A 19282-nucleotide genomic window follows, 5' to 3' on the forward strand; every position below is an offset into this window, starting at 1 on the left:
TGTAAGTGGTGACTCTTCCATGGTCATGCTGATTAGCATGAACAAGTATATTCTCCTCATACTGGTTCTATTGCTTTTACTCTATTTGAACAGTTTCTAATATGAGGAAAACTGGTAAGAAATTTTAAGTAATAAGATAATTTTTTAAAAAACAAAACTTTTAATTCTGCATACTGACAAACCAATTGGAAGAGTACAACAAGCTTTATTTAGGTACACTCTAATGGCCTTCATTTTGGACACCAAAAAACAGTTAGAAATATGAGGTATGAAGCGCAGGCATTCAAGCTGGGGGGATGGAAGAAAAGTATTTCAGCCGTACTTCCCTTCCTGAGTCTACTCTACCCCTGGGACAAGGAATGACAAGAGACAGGGAGAGATGTCAGCATTTATACTACACTTCGACTCAGTACACCTATAGCAGCCACCAGCCCTTTCCTCTGCTTTCCACGTTCACTTGGTGCTTCCTGCAGAGCAGCACACAAAAAGGAGAGCCTGCAAAGCCTCTGTCTGGTTCTGACAGGGCCCGGATGAGACATGCTGCACCTCACCATGTCCTGTAAGATAAAAACAGATTTGTTTCAATGAGTCAGCTCAATCCGAGTATCCTGTCACCCACGGCAGGAGAAGACATTGGCAGCCATATTCTTTAGTCCTGTGTTTAAACAGATATATACATTTCCCTTCAGGAAAGTGTTTTGCTGTGCTTCAGAAACACAATGAAAATACTTCCGAAAGACCTGCTAGTATGTATGCACGAGGGCAGCAATAAGACTGCAGAATGTAGCACGATTGTTTGCTCGTACTATTCTTTAATTAACCTACATGTCCACCAACCATAGATTGCAAAGGGAACACTTTCTAGTCTGTTGTTATCCATATCAAGTGCAGACACCTTGGCCTACCAATCATATTTAAAGCCTGTTTTGCAGCTACATACATAATTATCTATACAACCTGTATATTTAACTTGTCAGTTCACTCACTTGCCATCTTGGAAATAGCGCTCGAAGAAAGTTTGGACTGTTGAGAGATATAGCACATAATATTTACAAATTATTATTAAAGTACCAAAGTAATTTTTTCTTGCTGGCAGTTAAACTGGAGAACATTCCAAAATAAAACTGTAAACTTATGACCACAGAGGTAACACATACAAAAAATAAGTTACCAGAGAAAAACACATTCTAATATGAATAAACTTAGTTGTATTCATAATTTATGCCACCATAACTTATTCTTCATTATATTTTAAAGAATGTATGCCATCCTATCCAAAGTTCTTTGGAAATTATACCAGAACCATAAGAAAATATATTCTTGAAGATGTGACAGCCTAGATCTTCTTCAGCCAAGAACTAAAACTTCCTTTGCTTGAAAGGTCTAACTCTAGCCATGAAACATGGAATGAAAGAGATTAGCCACAGAAGAGAAGCAATTGCAGAAAAAAGAACACTTAAAATAAACATGTATTATGAGAACATAACTTTAAAATGCTATCGTCTGTAAAGAAAGTATTGAAATAATGAAAAAATTTGCAGGTAATCCTTAACACTTACTCTGGTGATCTCTGAAGCTACTTTTTTGCAGAGTCATCTATCAAACCTCAAGCAGCATGTACAATCCCTTCAAATTCACCCTTTCTGCAACTGCATATAAAATACAAGTAGACAAGAGCAACACAACAATCTTCAAGAAGAAGAGAAGGATACCTGCTGTAAAATCAAAGAGGAATTAAAGAAAAAATATCAGGATTTGGGCAGATAGAAAGACATCTCTATTCTGGATGGATATTTCTGGATTTTGAAAAAGATCGTGAGAGCACTTTTCCTCCAACCAACCACTAAGATTATAAACTGTCAGGGAAATATAAAAATCCTCTCATCAGAGATGTCTACAGGATTAAGCAACACTGAAACACATGTAGAAAGGGGTTGTCAGAATAAATTCACATTTCTTCAAGGTTTACAGTCCTCATACAATCTGATTTTACCGTTTCACCCTGAAATACTCTCTCGCTGTTGCAGAGTTCTTTCTAAAGCTAATAAATACAGGAAACTGCATATTCAGCAAAACTAAATCTATTATTTCTGTATGACAGAAAAAACACTTTATGAGAAAAATTAATTCTACTTAAAATTAATTGACTCATATACTCAACACTCTTAACCTTTATTCTTCATTCAAGGCTGCTACAACAACAGGCATATTTCTAACAGAAGCCCACAGGTTACCAGGAAAGCTCCAAGAAACATAATCAATACCCAGAATCGGAGAATATCCCGAGTTGGAAGGGACTCTCAAGGATCTCCAACTCCTGGCGTCACCCAGGACCACCCAAAACTCAGCCCCTATGTCTGAGAGCACTGTCCAAATGCTGCTTGACCTCCGGCAGGCTCGGTGCCGTGACCATATCCCTGGGGAGCCTGTCCCAGTGCCCGACCACCCTCTGGGTGCAGAACCTTTCCCTAACACCCAGCCTGACCCTCCCCTGTCCCAGCTCCATGCCGTTCCCTCGGGTCCTTTCGCTGTCCCCAGAGAGCAGAGCTCAGTGCCTGACCCTCTGCTCCCCTCGTGAGGGAGCTGCAGGCCGCCATGAGGCCTCCCCTCGGCCTGCTCTGCTCTGGGCTGAACAAACCAAGGGACTTCAGTCACTCTTTGTATGAGTTGCCCACACATTTTACAACAACTCCGTCTTTGTTTCCAAGTATCTTTCCTTGTCCCAGAGAGGATAAAAATGAATACAAAGTATGTTTCAAAATCGCACAGGGTTTTGATATATATATATTAATTTTTTTAAAGATGCTTTAGTATAACTCTCAATATACTGAATAGATACAATCAGATGAAACTAATCAAACTTATTTTTTTGTGCGGGTTCAGGAAGAGTATTCACTTTTGTATGAGTTCAGAAATCATGCTTTACCTATTCAGATGACAGTTTCTGCAGTAGTTCAGAAATTTATCATTGTACTCTCTGAAGAGAATTAAAGCAGCTTGTCCTTTACCATAGATGTCCCCCACAAATGTACTTAAAGGTACCTCCTTTTTATGTACCACCTTGTTGTTACATAACCAGAATGTTTTCTAAACCCCCCACAAATGAGAAAATTCTTTGCTAAAACATTTTATTTTGAAAAATCTCCCTAAAAGCGGTATCTATTTTTCCCCTGAACAATGCCTATTTAATCCATAGAACGGAAACATATGTCACACCTCACATTTTCTCTACATGTTGCTTGGATCCTGATTCATTTGTAACTCATTTTTGCTGGAGCACACTCCCCAGACAGTTAACATGGCTTACAGTAGCACCTATCCTACATTTCTAAACTTAAATAACAGGACCTTCCAGCACAGGGAGGGTATTATGTGTGCATCCAGAAGTCCACACACATGTTTAACAATAAAGTATAAGCATATTAAGGATATATCAGAACACACAGAAGGTCAAACTTCCATAACTAAGCGTACTGTTGACACTGTGTTAAACAGGTGGGCATTTCACTGTGGCAGAACAGCGAAATGTGAAAGACCGTATTACATGAAGTAGAGGATGTCAAAGGACTCCTGACATCCTGACTGCTCCTTCGACTCCTCTGCATTTTGACACTGAGGATGTTAGTGTTAACAGCACAGGGAAACTGAAAAAGAAATAGGACAGTCTTACTTAAAACTGTTATCTCACTTCATAACAGAAGTTAAAACCGTAGAGGTTTTTTTAATCCTATTTCTCACCTACTTCGTGATACCTACAAACCAAGCACTAGATTTAGAAGCCTACAGCATCAGTGGCATGACCTCAGACAAGAGACGTAGCTATACAGGTCTGCATTACTATTTGCTTCTAACACGTAGCTTAATGTGCTTACTCTCTCACAAACAATTAACAGACATGAGAATGAGCTTGTGTAGATAAATGCACCCTTTCATTTACCCTGGATAAGTCTGAATGCTAGAGTACTGAACTGTTTGGTGCAGAACACTAGAACGATTACAGCTGGTAAATCCATCTTCTGTACAGAGCATGATGAGAACAACATTTATTTTTACACACTACAGAGTCTTTTGCCTAGCACTAGCACTTCCACCAGCAAGAATAATTCACTCTTTGACTCTGTTTTTTATTCAGTAAAAATACTCAGTGGGCTAACACTTTCAAACACATTTAAACAGAAAACAAAGTCACAATATTAAAAATATGTTTTGAACTATAAAAACTGTCTGATAAAGCAGAAAATAATCATCTGCTTCCGTAGAAGCTGTAACAAGTCTAATTGGTTATTATGAAGTGTGTTTCTTCATATTCCCTCCAGAAGGTGTATTTAAATATTTTCCTTACTATTAATGAGAGTTCTCAGTTACAAGCATAAATTCTTGTTATATTCTTGTCTACCTTGTACTGTAACATCAAGTCTCTTTAGATTCATTTTTGATTGAGAATAAAGGGAGAAAGTGCGAGAAACAGAAGCCAATTTTAGAGCAACAAGTTTCCTGGGCCTATTACAACTAGATCATTTTTGGCCTTGTCACAGTATAGGGCAAAGCTCCAAGTAAACAAGACTACCTCTAGCAGTGAAACATGTACGTGTAGTTTGAACACTAAAAGCAACGTCTCCCAAACTCCCCACAACACACATATTTATTTCACGATGATAGAAAATTAACCTAAGAAACCAGTGCAATTATCAAAAATTAGTATTTTTCAAAAATCTGACCAAGAACTTCCAAATATCTGGTTAACAAAGTATATGTGAAAGAGTTTTCCTCACTTAACTGAGGGCTCAAAATTGTTCTTCCCTTTAAGATCTAATATTAACAACACTTTCTACAGTAATTTAATATTCCAAAAACTTGTCCAAGAAAGTTTAAATACATTTTCACCCCCACACCTCTAGAGTTAACAGAATCAAGGCTTCATACTACACACTTTAACACAAAGTTCTCCTCAAATCTTAACCACATTTCTTCTATTCCTAGCCAAGACCTAAACTATTATGCTCATGAGAGGCATTCTTGTGTCAGATACTGAACTACTGTAGCAACTACATCTACAACCAGCGTGCATGGTGGTTTCCCACAATCCAACTTTTAGCTAATGCATTTTGCTGTCTCACAGGCTGGCAAGCGTGTTTGACTGGCAACATTCTTCTGGTCCTCCCCCTGCTTTATTTTCCAGGACCTTACTTAAAACAGAGAAGAGAAGATTAAAAGAGAACTTTTCTCGGTAATAAGCAAAGAATGATGTTTTTTAAATCCTTGGAGGTTTCTAACACATGCTCCAGTGAGACACTTTGCCATCTCCCTCCGTCACGCTGTTCGACCAAATGAGCTCTTAGTCCAGTTTTAGCTACCCTCCTTGATTGTTTTAAATGGAGGTGGAAGAGGGTAAGCTTCATAAAAGCCGGCACACTGTCCCAGAGTTTTCCACAGGTTTGCTGCCCAGCTGCCACGTGCAAGGCTGCTGCAGACACCTCCAGAAGCTGAACTCGCCACGCCACTGGAAAGAAGGCCACGAAGATGTCCGCACTTGGCTATGTGAGGCAGCTATCCACTCAGACTAGTGACAAGGTGCCCTCAGAGCCCCCCCCTCCTCCTGCTCCTCTCAGAGCCCCTCCTCCTCCCAGAGCCCCCCCCCTCCTCCTCCTCCCAGAGCCCCCCCCTCCTCCTCCTCCCAGAGCCCCCCCCCTCCTCCTCCTCCCAGAGCCCCCCCCTCCTCCTCCTCCTCCCAGAGCCCCCCCCTCCTCCTCCTCCTCCCAGAGCCCCCCCCTCCTCCTCCTCCTCCCAGAGCCCCCCCCTCCTCCTCCTCCTCCCAGAGCCCCCCCCTCCTCCTCCTCCTCCCAGAGCCCCCCCCTCCACCTCCTCCTCCCAGAGCCCCCCCCTCCTCCTCCTCCTCTCAGAGCCCCCCCTCCTCCTCCTCCTCTCAGAGCCCCCCCTCCTCCTCCTCCTCTCAGAGCCCCCCCCTCCTCCTCCTCCTCTCAGAGCCCCCCCCTCCTCCTCCTCTCAGAGCCCCCCCCTCCTCCTCCTCCTCTCAGAGCCCCCCCTCCTCCTCCTCCTCTCAGAGCCCCCCCCTCCTCCTCCTCCTCTCAGAGCCCCCCCTCCTCCTCCTCCTCCTCTCAGAGCCCCCCCCCTCCTCCTCCTCTCAGAGCCCCCCCTCCTCCTCCTCCTCTCAGAGCCCCCCCTCCTCCTCCTCCTCCTCTCAGAGCCCCCCCCCTCCTCCTCCTCCTCTCAGAGCCCCCCCCTCCTCCTCCTCCTCTCAGAGCCCTACACTTGCCTGAAGACTCCTCAGCAAAGCCTCATGGGCGGCCAAAATGCCCGCTCGCCCCCTCCCCCAGCCTCGCAGGCAGGGAGGAACCGTACAGCCAGTGCCACCTGCCAACTCGGGAGGCCAGTTTGTAACAGAACCCCCCCCCCAAGTCACCCAGAGGTCAGCCTGCAGGAGACACAACACCGGCCCGGCGGTGATGCGCAGGGCCCCGGGGAGCGCCCACCCGCGCTCTCCCCGCAGCCCCAGCCCGCCTCACGCCGCCAGCAGGGCCACTAAGCCCCCTCCTGCGCCCACCCCCCTTCACCACACACCGCACCCCCCCGCGGCTTCGCCCCCACAGCCGCCACCACAACCCCCCGGCCGGCGGCGGGCGCTCGGGCCCGGTCCCCGCCGCTCCTCGCCGTGCCAGGTACGGCCCCTCGCCCCCCCACAAAGCCCTCGCCTAGCCGTGAGGGGAGCGAGCCCCGACCCGCCCCCCCACACACACCGCCCCTCGCTCCCTTACCGTCTCCTCGGGGTCGATGTCGATGCGGAAGGTCTGCTGCTGCAGCGTCTTCAGCGTGATCTGCATGGCGGCGGCGGGCCGCCCGGCAGCCGAGCCGAGCCGAGCCAAGCCTTCCCCCGGGGTCCCCCCCCCCCCCTGCGGAGGAGCAGCGTGAGGCGGTGCTAACGGCTCGGAGCGGCGGTTGAACGCCGTTGAAGGGGGGGGCGGTGTGAGGGGTAACGGTGACGGGGGGCGGGGGGCGCCGAGGCGGGAGGGAGGGAGGGCGGAATGCGGCTGCGCACTGTGTTGCTGGGGAGAGAGGGGAGGGGGTGGGCGGCGCGCATGCGCAGGCGGCGCGGTTGGGTGGTGCCGGAGTTTGCCCGCCACAAGGCTGCGCATGCGCGGTGGGAGGGTGGTGGCAGCGGCGGGACGTCGTCGGCTGGCGTGAGGGGCTGGGAGGTGCCGTGTCCCTGAGCGTGTGTGACAGACTTTTTAAAGGCCGGTGTCTTTTCTGCGTGTTTAAGTTGAAGTGCGTACATTCGTGACGAGCCCTACCGTGCGCTCTCTTCAGAATAGTAGGCTGGTTCTTCTTATCACAGGTTTTACAGCTGGTGTTCGTGAGGTGTTAGTGAGGCTTTCCTGAAGTTTCCATCGTCCTGTCGGCGTTAGCATCCCACATTAACAATCCAGGCGCACAGACACCCAGCCCAGGTGAGTTGTTCCCTCAAAATGGTGAAAAGAAAGGGACAGTGTAGCGCCTGAACTCTGCTAGCGCCACTTTTAATGGTTACTGCTCCCATGTGATGAGTTATTAACCTCTGTTTCCCTAATTCCTCAGGCAGTGAAGAGAACCCAGCCACAAGGAACACTTAAAGTTGAGGCAGCTATACAGGTGAACAGAGGTAATGTCCCCGATCTCAACGAGGCGATCGGCTCCGGGGCGGACGCGTTCTGCACCGGAGCGGGGCATCGAGGCGGGCAGGGCTTTTTTTCGGCCCCGAGGCCGGCCAGTCGAGACAGCTGAGGGAGCCGCCGGGGCCCGGCAGCCGTCGTGAGGGAGCCTGACGAGGCGTGGGCGGAGCCAGCAGCGCATTCCCCCGCCTCCCCCCGACTCCCGCCCCCCCCGGTGTCCAAAGGCAGCCCCTAGGGAACGCGGCGGGCAGGGCGGGGCGCGGCAGGGCGCGCAGGGAGGGCCCCTCGCCGCTCTTTTGCAGCGGTCTTTTTCATCGGTGCTTGTTACCTGCTCGTGGAGAGCCCGGCCGTGGTATCAACCAGGCAGAAAACCATGGCCTCCGCATCTCTTGCGGCCTCTCCAGCCGCAGTCACCGATGTGGCTACTCAGAGGGAGGGCTCGGGGAAACACGCAGCCGTCCAGGTCTTGGGCTGCAGGGTGTGCACGAGTCTTCTGTCGGTATCCGACAGCAGCGGCGAGGGGTATGCCTGTGGGAGGTGTGCCCAGGTTGAAGAGCTGCTCAGCCAGGTAAGCGGAGCTTCGGGAGGAGGTAAGCAGGCTCAGGAGCATCAGGGAGTCAGAGAGGGAAATTGACTGGTGGAAGGGTACTCTACCCTCTCTGAGACAGACTCAGGAGCCAGCCACAGCACAAATGTCTCCTGCTACACCAAAGACAAAAGTTCCCTCATCCTGCCAGGCAGCAGGAGGGGACATAGGACAAGGGGGGGAATGGAGTCAGGTTCCTGCTTGGGGTGGTAGGCGAGCCCTGTCCCTGCCCCCCCTCACCTTCCCATCTACCCTTATATAACAGGTATGAGGGTCTAGAACACAACAGTCAGAACAACGATGTAGACAAAAGCCCGTCCCAGTTGGAGAGGGTGCCTAAGGCAAGGCAGCTTACCCCCCGCACCACTACTGTCAAAAAAGACAGTACTGACTTTTTTAGTAGTGACACTACTGTCAAAAAAGACCATCTTCTGTCAAAAAAGAAAGAAGGGTTATTGTCATGGCAGTCTCCCTTCTGAAAGGGACAGAGGGCCCAATATGCCGACCAGACCCAACCCACAGGGAAGTCTGTTGCCTCCCTGTGGCTCGGGTGGGAGACATTGCTAAGAAAGTCACTTGCCTGGTACAGCCCACCGACTACTACCCGCTACCGGTTTTTCAGGCTGGTAATGACAAGGTAGCAAGGAGAAGTCCGAGAGTGATCAAAAGGGACTTCAGGGCTTTAGGGCGACTAGTTAAAGAATCAGGGGCACAGGTCATGTTTGCCTCTGTCCTTCTGATAAGAGGGATCAATGTTGACAGGCACATCTGGCGCATCAAAATGTGACTTTGAGACTGGTGCCACCGGCAGAACTTTCGGCTTGTTGATCATGGGAAGGTCTCCGTGACACCAGGCCTGCTGGCACCAGATGGGATGCACCTCTCTCAGAGGGGGAAAAGGATTTTTGCCCAGGAGTTAGTGGGGCTGATAGATAGGGCTTTAAACTAGAGTTGAAGGTGGAAAGGGATAAAACCAGGCACGCCGGTGATAAGCTAAGGGATGGTGCCCTAGAGTCAGAGGGACCGTGAGCTAGTGAGGTCCTTCGGTCTGCTCCACGAGGTGCTGCGTCCAATGAAGCACATTTGAAGTGCTTCTACGCAAACGCACGCAGTATGAGGGATAAAGTGGATGAGCTAGAAGTCTTGGCCCAGTCCCACAGCTACAACATCATCGGCATAAGCGAAATACGGGATGAGTCCTGTGACTGGTGTGTTGCAATGGATGGTTACAGGCTCCTCAGGAGGGACAGAATCACAATCACAGAATCGTCTAGGTTGGAAGAGACCTCCAAGATCATCTAGTCCAACCTCTGTCCTAACACTAACAAGTCCTCCACTAAACCATATCACTAAGGGCTACATCTAAATGTCTTTTAAAGACCTCCAGGGATGGTGACTCAACCACCTCCCTGGGCAGCCCATTCCAATGCCTAACAACCCCTTCAGTAAAGAAGTTCTTCCTAACATCCAACCTAAACCTCCCCTGTCGCAACTTTAGCCCATTCCCCCTCGTCCTGTCACCAGGCACGTGGGAGAATAGACCAACCCCCACCTCGCTACAGCCTCCTTTAAGGTACCTGTAGAGAGCGATAAGGTCACCCCTGAGCCTCCTCTTCTCCAGGCTGAACAATCCCAGCTCCCTCAGCCGCTCCTCGTAAGACTTGTTCTCCAGACCCCTCACCAGCTTCATTGCCCTTCTCTGGACTCTCTCAAGCACCTCAACGTCCTTCTTGTAGTGAGGGGCCCAAAACTGAACACAGTACTCGAGGTGTGGCCTCACCAGAGCCGAGTACAGGGGGACAATCACTTCCCTAGAAGTTAACAGAAGTTACCAAGTTTCCTTGGTAACCATGGCTGTCTTTTTCTGGCCAAAGAGGATGCAAATACTTGGTGAACATGGTAGTGTAATGTAATTGAACCCCAAATTTCTGATTGTCATGTAACGCTTTGAGAAGTTCTACTTGGCTGCTTTGTTAGTGTAATTTTTTCAACAAAAATCGTACTTTAATTCTTTACTACAGTAAACTTGGCTTCACAGAAATTTCTTACTGGAAGCACAGCCGAGCAGAGGCCAGCCAGGCTGCATTGCAGTGCAAAGGAAAAGGGGGAGACACCTCTCCCTCCTGTGGAGTATGAATGTGTACATGTGTTACACGCACAGGTGGTGGTGCTGCTGCTGTCGTCATCCACCTCAGGCTCTGACACGCAGCTGCTAGCCAGCCAAAGCCTCTTAGGGCTTTTGCAGTCAAAAAGAAACTGCTGACTGTTGCTAGTAGGAATCCAGTATTCTTTGCAGCGCAGAGTAACTTGCTTGCATTGCAAGGAGAGCCATTCAAAAGTAGAGGCATGAGACAAAATACCACTTGCTGTTTTTTGCATGGCTGTTTACAACCAAAAATACACTGAGTGCTCACTTTCACTATTGCCTTGACACCAGATCTAGTTTAGTACTTTGCTGATAAAATAAAAGGGATTTTTAGTTTCAACTTCTCATTCAGCAGCTCAACCTACGTTGTGCTGAGCTTCATGAGAAAATGTACCTTGTGCTGCGGAGTTGTATTGGTTTCACTATCCTTTTCTACTCAGAATATATCGAAAGTAAACTACTCATATTTTCATTTTTGTGGTTGCTGGTTGTAGTGTGAAACAGTTCTGCGCAGTTTGTGGTGGGGCAAGGGTTCGTTTACGTGTAGGCTGTTCAGTTCTGCCCTGACAGCTTGTGAGAGCCTTAACATTACTGTGAAGCAGCTCCAAAGGCTGTAAACTGCTAAGGATGAAGTTTTTCATGACTGTTTATTTGAGTTTTGAGCAAAAAGAAAAAAAAGCTGTGATTTTAGTCCCCCTGCTGAATCATCCAGGGACTTAGGACGACTCATTCTGTGGTGGGTAATTGTCCTGTGATCAAACTGGCATATCACACTTACCAAATTTTTTATGCTGACTTGGTTGGCATGCGAGCCTCTTCTTTGCAAATAACAAAACTTGTATTGATTAGAAAGAGATGTACAATGGAGCCTAAAAGTTAGAAAGAATTTTTGGTGGCGAATGCACACAGTGATTATTTTTTGTTTTTCAAAACTGGACTTTCATTTCCAAGTAACTTGATCTCCACCATATGGTTTTGTCCTTCTCAGTTCTCTTCTGTTGCCGGTGATTCCCTAGTAACTACTTTGATGTTAGTCTTTCATGTCTCCCAGATGGAGGTATATTGTTTTCATGTTTTACAAGTTACTAAGTGAAACCAAAATATGTTAGGGGAGATAATTGGAAAGTATTTGTGTCTCCATTATACCTTTACCTACAGTCCAATTTGTTTACGTAACCCCATCGCATCTGGAAGCTGAGAAGATATGTACATGTAAGCCCCTGCAGCGACAGGGATGTTAGGCGCTGCTGTCCCTTTTTGACTGGAACAGCTATCCAAAGCTTAAGGGTCTTGCTGGTAGTTTATCTGACCGCGTACACATGATGTGGAGCCTGAATTAGCTAGCAGCTGGCATCTGTGATTTCCCAGGTCTTTCTCCATTGTGTTACTTTTAATGGAAAAAGAATTTGGCAGCTGAGACAGTAAACAGGACTGATGCAAACCTGCATACATACAGAGAGTGTGCAAGGTCCTGATTCTCTGAGCTACTGGTGGCCCAATAAAAATAGTATCACCATTGCTGGTAACAGACTACAGTCCTGCTAGCTTTGTCAGGCCTAAGGAGCAGGGCCTATTAGGCTTGGCAACTTATCAGAACCTGCTTTGGGAAAAGAAACTTTGTAATCAGTGTCTCATGTTAGGGTGTAGAGTTTAAGGCAGTAGCAAAGGCCTTGAAAACATGGATGTAGTCTGAAAGAATATGCCCAAGGATCTATAAAAATCACTTAAATGCAGTTACCAGTCAGGAAGTATAGCCTTGAGCTAAGAAAAACTGCTGTAAGTATCATAAAGAGGAAAAAAAATAAAAAGGAAGGAAGAAGCTAAGCAGGAGAAAGGCAGAGCAACAGGATAACACACCTGACAACCTGGGGAAGTAACACCTTCAAACAGTGCACAGCATGAGGTCCAGCAGGCAGAGGCCTAAGGCTAAGAACTTGCTTGGAGAGTCAAAAATCTTAGGGTAAGATCTCACCACAGGGTGTGCTACGCACACCAGTCCTAAGCTGTCAGCATACTCCTGGCTTCAAGGACCCTGACTGTTACAGATCTTTAGGCACAACAGCATTATCCAGCACTGTGCAAATTGAGATCAGTGTGAGTACCACTGTGTGTTTTCACCTCAAATTCTGTGTATTTCACCTTTTTAACCGCTAAAAAGTCCCTATTACATGTTACTGCAGTCTAGCTGGTTACTCTTAGTAAAAGGTGCTGTGTTTCCTCTTGGACACATATGAACAGATACTTTTATCAGTCGCCCCTGCCTGGTAAATCAGTGCATTCAGTCTCTGCAATGATTTGCATTAAGTACCTAGACCCTGTTGCCTGGGTCATCACACTGTCGTAGATAACTGTATTTTATTAAGGCTGTCAATCATTATTTATATTACCATAATTTTTACAAGTCCTGGAGTAGGTGAGCCATTACTTAGATTCCAGTTTGCAGGAATTGATACAGCATAAATTAATTTACCCTTAATCTAATTTTACATGTGCTCTGGCAGTTTATCTGTCTCCTGATGGCAGCGTATTTCTTTCGCAACAGCAATGATTTTGATGTTTCCTTGAGAGGCCTGTACCCATGAAGCTGCTTCTAACCTTCCACAGTCACTCATTTCCACTCATTTATTCTGAAGACAACACTGAACCTGCTTCAGTGTTTGTCACAGTAGTGAAGCGCAGCTGTTCAGGTTAACCCAAGTTATTAGACCATGAGGTAATAGGCAGTGGCCGTGGGAGCGCTGGTAACTCTCAGCAAGGTGGCAGCAACCTCTTCAGTTGCTACCAGCCACAGCCAGAAGAGGATCTGAATGTGACTTGGTTGGCCTTATCAGTGCCCTCTCACACATGGGTGCCTCAAGGTCTGAAAACGCTATCAAAAGGGACTGTAGCCTTCAGACTGAGAAATCCCACTCCAAAGCAGTGGTGTACTGCTTGAATGAGAGAACTGATTCGTGTGTGTTTTCAGCACCACACCCACAACCATGGAAATTCCCGTTAGAGTTTCCATCAGCGCTGGGATAACCCAGATGTTAGCACTGGAGCGTGCACAGAAGCAGCTGCAGTTCATACATGCTAACGTGTGGGATGTATGAGATCAAAAGGAAGCCTAGCCTTTAGTATTAAATGGGGATTTAAATTTCGTATAAGTAGTGATTCATACTTGGGGGTCTTTTAATTTGAAAGCAATTGCTTTTTTGTCATTAACCTTTTAGCTTGATGGGTACTCAAATAGCTGACAAGAATATTGGGAATTCACTGTAAAATAACAGCATGGCTAGTGCATTAGTCTATCTCCATGACAGGCTTATATATTTATTACACTAATTATGTGGGTGTAATAATTGCATTAGGAATATCTCAATGATATTTTCCATCGATAAAATCACTACCTAGCACGTGGAAACTGACAAAAGACTTCTCAGCTGATTCAAATCCACAAGTTTGCCTTAAACATAACATAATTTTTCTCACTCTATACGAAAACCTGTGATTATTTTTTTCTTTATTGAGTTTCAGCTGCAGTACATACAGCAAGTATATTAACTTCCAAATTTGAAATCATTGTTAATTCATCTTACCCCATTTATTCAGGATGCAAAGGGTGAGGGGAGAAGTCGCTTCAGGGAGTGTCTGCAAGGCATGCTGCCTCTGAAAGCTATTCCTAGGGCATTGCTTCCAACAGTCCAGCTTCATGCCAGCACTGTGCCTGCAGTTAGAATGTAATCTCTTCATATATAGTATTTGGTTTTGTTTATAGGCTCTCCTGTGGTCATATCAGTGTCACTTTGCTACTCCTGGATATGAGGTTTGCCAAGAAAGACTGTGTGGGAGCTTGCAGTTGAATTCCAGGCTGCATACCACTTGATGCCCAAAGCATTTTAAAGCAAGTATCGTCTTCCTGGCTTGTAACAACCACAGCTAGTGGCTGTGGAAGCTTATCCCACCCGTATCAGTGCCCAGAAGAGACTATTGACTGGGCATCAGAATTAAACTTTGTGCATCTTTGTATGCACAAAGACTACTTGTCAATAAAGAGAGGGAGGCTTTGGATTCTACATTCTTCAAGAATATGTGGAAGTAAATGAAACCTTCTATCCATTAGAAGTTTATTGTTTAATCACTGGTTTCTTTTGGAGCACTGGGCAACTGGAAGGGAAGGAAATAAGAATGATTTGGATATGACAAATGCCAGTGTGTGTCTCTGTGGACAGTTAGCTGATGGCTGAGCCTGTTAGGAGGAAGGGCTATTCTCGCTGTAGGGAGATTTTACAACACTTCAGAGTACAGACTCTGCCAGCTATTTTAATATTTAGGCTTACTTTCAACTTCTGTCCTGTCTTTGTCCCTGTCTTTGCTGTAATAACAAGCACAAATGGAAGCCAGAAGCTGCATGTTGGCCTTCCGTAGTTCAGCAGAGCTGCTGTGAAAAGGCTAGACATCTGAATGCTTCCAAAACAAGACCAATTATAGCATGAGACATTAGAATGCCAAATAATGTGTACACAAATAACGTGTACACAAATGCAGCCCATTGCTATTTCTGCAGTCGGACAATATCACAGTAAGGGTCTTCCCCGCTTCAGGGCTGGACTAAGCAGTTGTGGAATGGATTGCACTACAAAAAGCTCCTAGGGAAATGACATCAGAAATTGGCAACAATTAATCTAGAGTGTTGATTCCAAGAATAATATTTATCTGAAAAATAGTGAATCAAATCATGCAGGTCTAACTGGGCCTACTATGAATAAATTAGACCAGTTTATTTTTGTATGAGTCATTAATCATATTACAGTCATCACTGTGGTTATCTGAAAGTATTTTAATTTAATCAAAATACAGTTAAAACTCATTTAAACAAATTTGGCTTTAATTGTACTGCCTCACACACACATTAATCTTTTCTAGCATGGTGTGAAGAATTAGACACCAACATAGGTCTTTTTTTATGCATATCTGACTATGGATTTATGCATTTGTTAGTTTTGAGCATGCACTTTACAACAATTTGCTTCTATCCTCACTTTAGGATAAAAGAGAACAATATGCCATGCTCTGTGGCTTCCGTGACAGTGTTTGTAGCTTGTACGGGCCACCTGCTGTGGTGTAACGTAACTGCTGCAGCGCATTGCTTTCCTGGCATATGCATAACCTAGCAGCTGGAGACTGTGAGCCCTCTGGATTCATCAGGAAATCGCTTTTATGTGTACCTACTCTGTACATTTCAAGCCATTTGTAAAATAATGGTAACTCCTAGGTCACAGAGACCACACCGTCACTGTTGTTTGCAGGGGCATGTGTGGTTTCTTTTCCGAACTTCTGATCAGAGTGCGGTCAAGAATGAATTCAGACCCTAATGCACTGAGCTTTGTTCAGCCAGGATCTGAAAACCTCCAAGGACAGAGACCCCACAGCCTCTCTGACTCCTGCTACTGCGCTTAATTATTCCCACAGTCATTTTTTCTTCTTTTTGTCTATGCTGAACCTCTCCAGTTTCAGGCAATATCACTGTCTCTTGCCCTCCTAACAGGCACTGCTGGGACAAGCCCATCCCCATCTCCTTGATCCTTGATCATCCGTAGGCATGGGAATTTTGTTTGGTGCCCCGAAGCCTTCCCTGCTGCAGAAGGGCTGGACCTCATAGGGTTTGCAGAGCCCGGTTAAGGCCTCATGGGTGCTGAGCAAAAGAGGGATCATTCCTGCCGCCCCCAGGGAGAAATATAGGGGAAAATCCTTGAGAGCAGGATTAGGGCTGCCTTTGAACTGGCATGGGAAAAACCATGGGAGCCCAGAGTGTGGGGAGAGCTTGTGGGACTGTCACGCTGCCTCAAAGGCAGGCGTGAGGTTTTGTTGAACTCTTGATGAATGGATTTGGAGATGTGTCATGGTTGGGGTGACCTGACAGAGCTCACGGAAAATACGGCCAAGGTTGCAGTGACTGGTGGGAAACCAATGCTGAGCACAAGATTAATGATGCTGGGGACGGAGTGGTCAGTGGCCCAAGACCAGGGCCAGAGCTCTGCGGGGCAGGACAGCCCATTGTGGTGGCTCCGAGCGATGCACTGTGAGAGCCTGGAGCGACGGATTGTGACTGCGTGGCCCTCGCTGCTCATATGTGGGCGCAGAGGCCCACCCCGCTGGCTAGTGCCCGCACTCCAGCTGAGCGTTTACGCGAGGTCTGGAGTGAGGAGCAAGGTTGGCCTTGGTGCTGGTGTCGTGCTCTGGGAGTTGCTGCAGCAGCTCTCAGTGCCCTTCCCAGAGCCATCAGAGCTTCTCCCGCGGCCCTGCCTCGTTCGGGCCATCGGGAGACCCAGGAGGAGCGCTCACAGCAGCAGAGGTGAGCACTGCAGGGACACCTCCCCCTGGGCAGCTGGAAGGGTTTCCTTCTTGGGGGACCTGCACAACTCTTCCAGCCGCCCCTGGCTCAGCCGATGACCATGGCCTCTTCTCTGCCTTTTGCAGCGTGACACCTGCTGCTGCAGCGCCGGTGAGAGGGAGCGGCTTGTCATCGCCAGTTCTCCCCAGCTCACCTCAGCAGGCAGAGAGCATGGCCACGGCGCTGGACACCCGCTGTCCCATCTGTCTGGACAGCTGGGTGAACCCCAGCTATGTGGTGCCATGCCTCCACCGCTTCTGCTTTGAATGCATCCAGCGGTGGGCTGAGAGCAAGCCCGAGTGCCCCCTCTGCAAGAGGAGGGTGAGCTCCATCGTGCACTCGGTGTGGGCGGACAACAGCTTCAAGGAGCTCGTCATCGAACCATCTGTGGAGACACCGGTCATCATCCGCCTTAGAGGGAGAGTTTTCATCCGGTATCGCACTAGAGCATCAGAAACGCAGGCTGCAAGCCTGCTGCCCAGGCCTCTTGTGGGTGGTCTCCAGCCCCACATCTGGGCGTCCCTCTTCAGAGAGCACCCAGCTCTGTTTCAGCCCCTGCTGCCCTGGCTGCGCCAGGAGCTGGGGCAGATGTTTGGGGATAATCGCTGGGAAGCATCTGTGGTAGAGAACTGTGTTGTGTCTAACTTGAGCCTCTTTGGTTTGCATGAGGAACCCCTAGTGCAGCTGCTGCAGCCTTTCCTGCAAAGGCGCACAGCAGAGTTTGTTCACCAGCTTATTATCAGTGCAGTGGAGCAGTGCAATGAGGAGGCCCACCGTCTGCTGGACAACCGTGCTGCTAGGGGACAGGTGGGCAGCTCTGCTGCCTCCCTGGAAGGGACTCCTGCCCTCAGAGTGGTGCAATCCAGCAGCTCTGCTGTGTCCAGCACAGGGGAGCTCCTCATCAGCTTCTCAGATGCCTTTCTTGAGGGTCCTAGCCATCTCCCCTCCCCTCCCATTCCCACCTCTGGAGAGCAGGAAGAACCCCAAGAGATGTCAGAAGGTCCCTCCACTTCCAGCCAGCGCAGTGAACCTGCCCCTGCGAGGCCCCGTCGTGGGCAGAAGAGGAGGAACAGCAGCAGAGCCTTATCACCACCCAACAAGAGGCCACATCATCATCTGTACTAGAAGGGTCCTCCAGAAGCTAGTGAAACCAGCTGGTCCAAGGGGACCGGGAGGCTTTCCTTAGTAATCTAGAAGTAATGGGCACATAAACAAAGGCATTAAAATTACCGTATCAGTATATGGCTGCCAAGAGGACTTGCTTCATTCTTTCCCCAGGGACAGAAGTGAAGATGAGTGTCCCTACAGTTCCACAGATCATCCCCTAGCCTTCTTTAAAGATGGGTGCAACACTCAGCCATCTCTAGTCTTTGGTGCCTCCCCCATGCTTCACAACCTTCCAAAGACGAGTGGCCTCACAGTGATACCAGGCAGCCCACTCGGCACCGTCAGACACATTCCATCAGTGCCAATGGATTTGTATGGCTTAAGTTTTGCTGTTGGAGCAAATAAAGCTCTACCTTGAGTTCCCAGTTTAGCCATGCCAGTCCTCTAATACATCTGTTTGTTTGTTTTCCTGAGCATCAGGATGCACTGTTCTTGTTGTTGGAGAAGATCGTAAGTCATGATAGTCCTTTTGATCTTCTTTACCCTTTAGAGTTGGCTCCCCAGGAGTTGTTCCCCAGCTACCTCTTACATGAAGAAGCCAAAGCTGTCCCTCATGAGGTCCAGGGACTGTTTTGCTACTGCTGCAACTCGCCTTCCTCACTCTCTACAGGATTTTGAGTTCCTCTGTATCAGGGTTACTACAAAGCTGCTATTGACAATCACAGGTCTGACCAGTTCCTCCATGCTCATGAGGTACAGATCCAAGACGGCATCACCGCAGGTTGGTGGATCCAGCATCTGTTACCCCTACTCTCCAGAAATCAGCCTGATATACTTTCCTTTGCAGCAGATGCCAGGCAGGTTGAAGATCGCCAGGAGAACTAATGTCAGTGACTGGAGACCAAGTCATGCCAGCCATATTGTAGTTCTGTGTCAAGCACAGGTGTTCTAGCTCAAACTTAGCAACTGGGAATATAAGAAGGCAGTACCAAGAGAACCTTTCTCAGGGTCAGATATGCTCCCTTAAAATATCTGAAAACAAAGTAAGGTGGGGTGTTTTGATGTTTGGTTCATTGGTTGGTTTTTGGTTTTTACTGTTTGTCGTTATTGTTCAAGCAATAAAATATGTTCAGTCAGAAACTCTCTTCCTGTCTTACACGTGAAGGTATTTTGGTGATCAATTTAAACCCATTTGCTGTTGGGCTAGCATGGCCTTCCAGCGTTTCAGCATTCATACAGTATTCATGTACAGTAAGTACATGTAAGTACACTAAGTACTTAAAGAGATGTAAGTGTACCACTTCCCTTGGCTTTCATTTTGTGACTCTAAATATGCTGAACTTTTGTAGCTTTGCCTTCATTCCTCTGATTAGTTGTCCTTTCCCACACCTGCTCAAAATTGATTT

The 19282-nt window shown here is 47.6% G+C and overlaps 2 protein-coding genes across 8 annotated transcripts in view; one reads left to right on the forward strand and one right to left on the reverse strand.

Moving 5' to 3' along the window:
* RAD23B (RAD23 homolog B, nucleotide excision repair protein) overlaps positions 1 to 7073 on the reverse strand; it is a 41712-nt gene extending 34639 nt beyond the window's left edge. For 2 of the 3 annotated variants that reach the window (XM_080574844.1, XM_080574845.1), the window contains exon 1: positions 6774 to 7073. In XM_080574844.1, coding sequence (XP_080430970.1) covers positions 6774 to 6839 — 66 coding nt within the window. In that variant the 5' untranslated portion in view covers positions 6840 to 7073. The remainder of the gene's footprint in view (positions 1 to 6773) is intronic. The other variant, XM_080574846.1, reaches the window with a different exon arrangement.
* Positions 7074 to 7133: 60 nt separating this feature from the next.
* Positions 7134 to 19016, forward strand: LOC308186023 (E3 ubiquitin-protein ligase Topors-like). 5 transcript variants are annotated; one of them, XM_080574849.1, is made up of 4 exons: positions 7134 to 7250; positions 7352 to 7463; positions 7591 to 7654; positions 16856 to 19016. In XM_080574849.1, the coding sequence occupies exon 4, from the start codon at positions 16941 to 16943 to the stop codon at positions 17892 to 17894; it is 954 nt and encodes a 317-aa protein (XP_080430975.1). In that variant the 5' UTR covers positions 7134 to 7250; positions 7352 to 7463; positions 7591 to 7654; positions 16856 to 16940; the 3' UTR covers positions 17895 to 19016. The 5 variants fall into 5 exon arrangements, with proteins under 5 accessions (XP_080430975.1, XP_080430974.1, XP_080430976.1 ...); XM_080574848.1 differs by having other exon boundaries at positions 7148 to 7281; XM_080574850.1 differs by having other exon boundaries at positions 7150 to 7281; positions 7361 to 7463.
* Positions 19017 to 19282: the final 266 nt, after the last annotated feature.

This window comes from Anser brachyrhynchus (assembly GCF_964034855.1).
Source record: "Anser brachyrhynchus genome assembly, chromosome: Z".
NCBI classification, from domain to species: Eukaryota; Metazoa; Chordata; class Aves; order Anseriformes; family Anatidae; genus Anser; species Anser brachyrhynchus.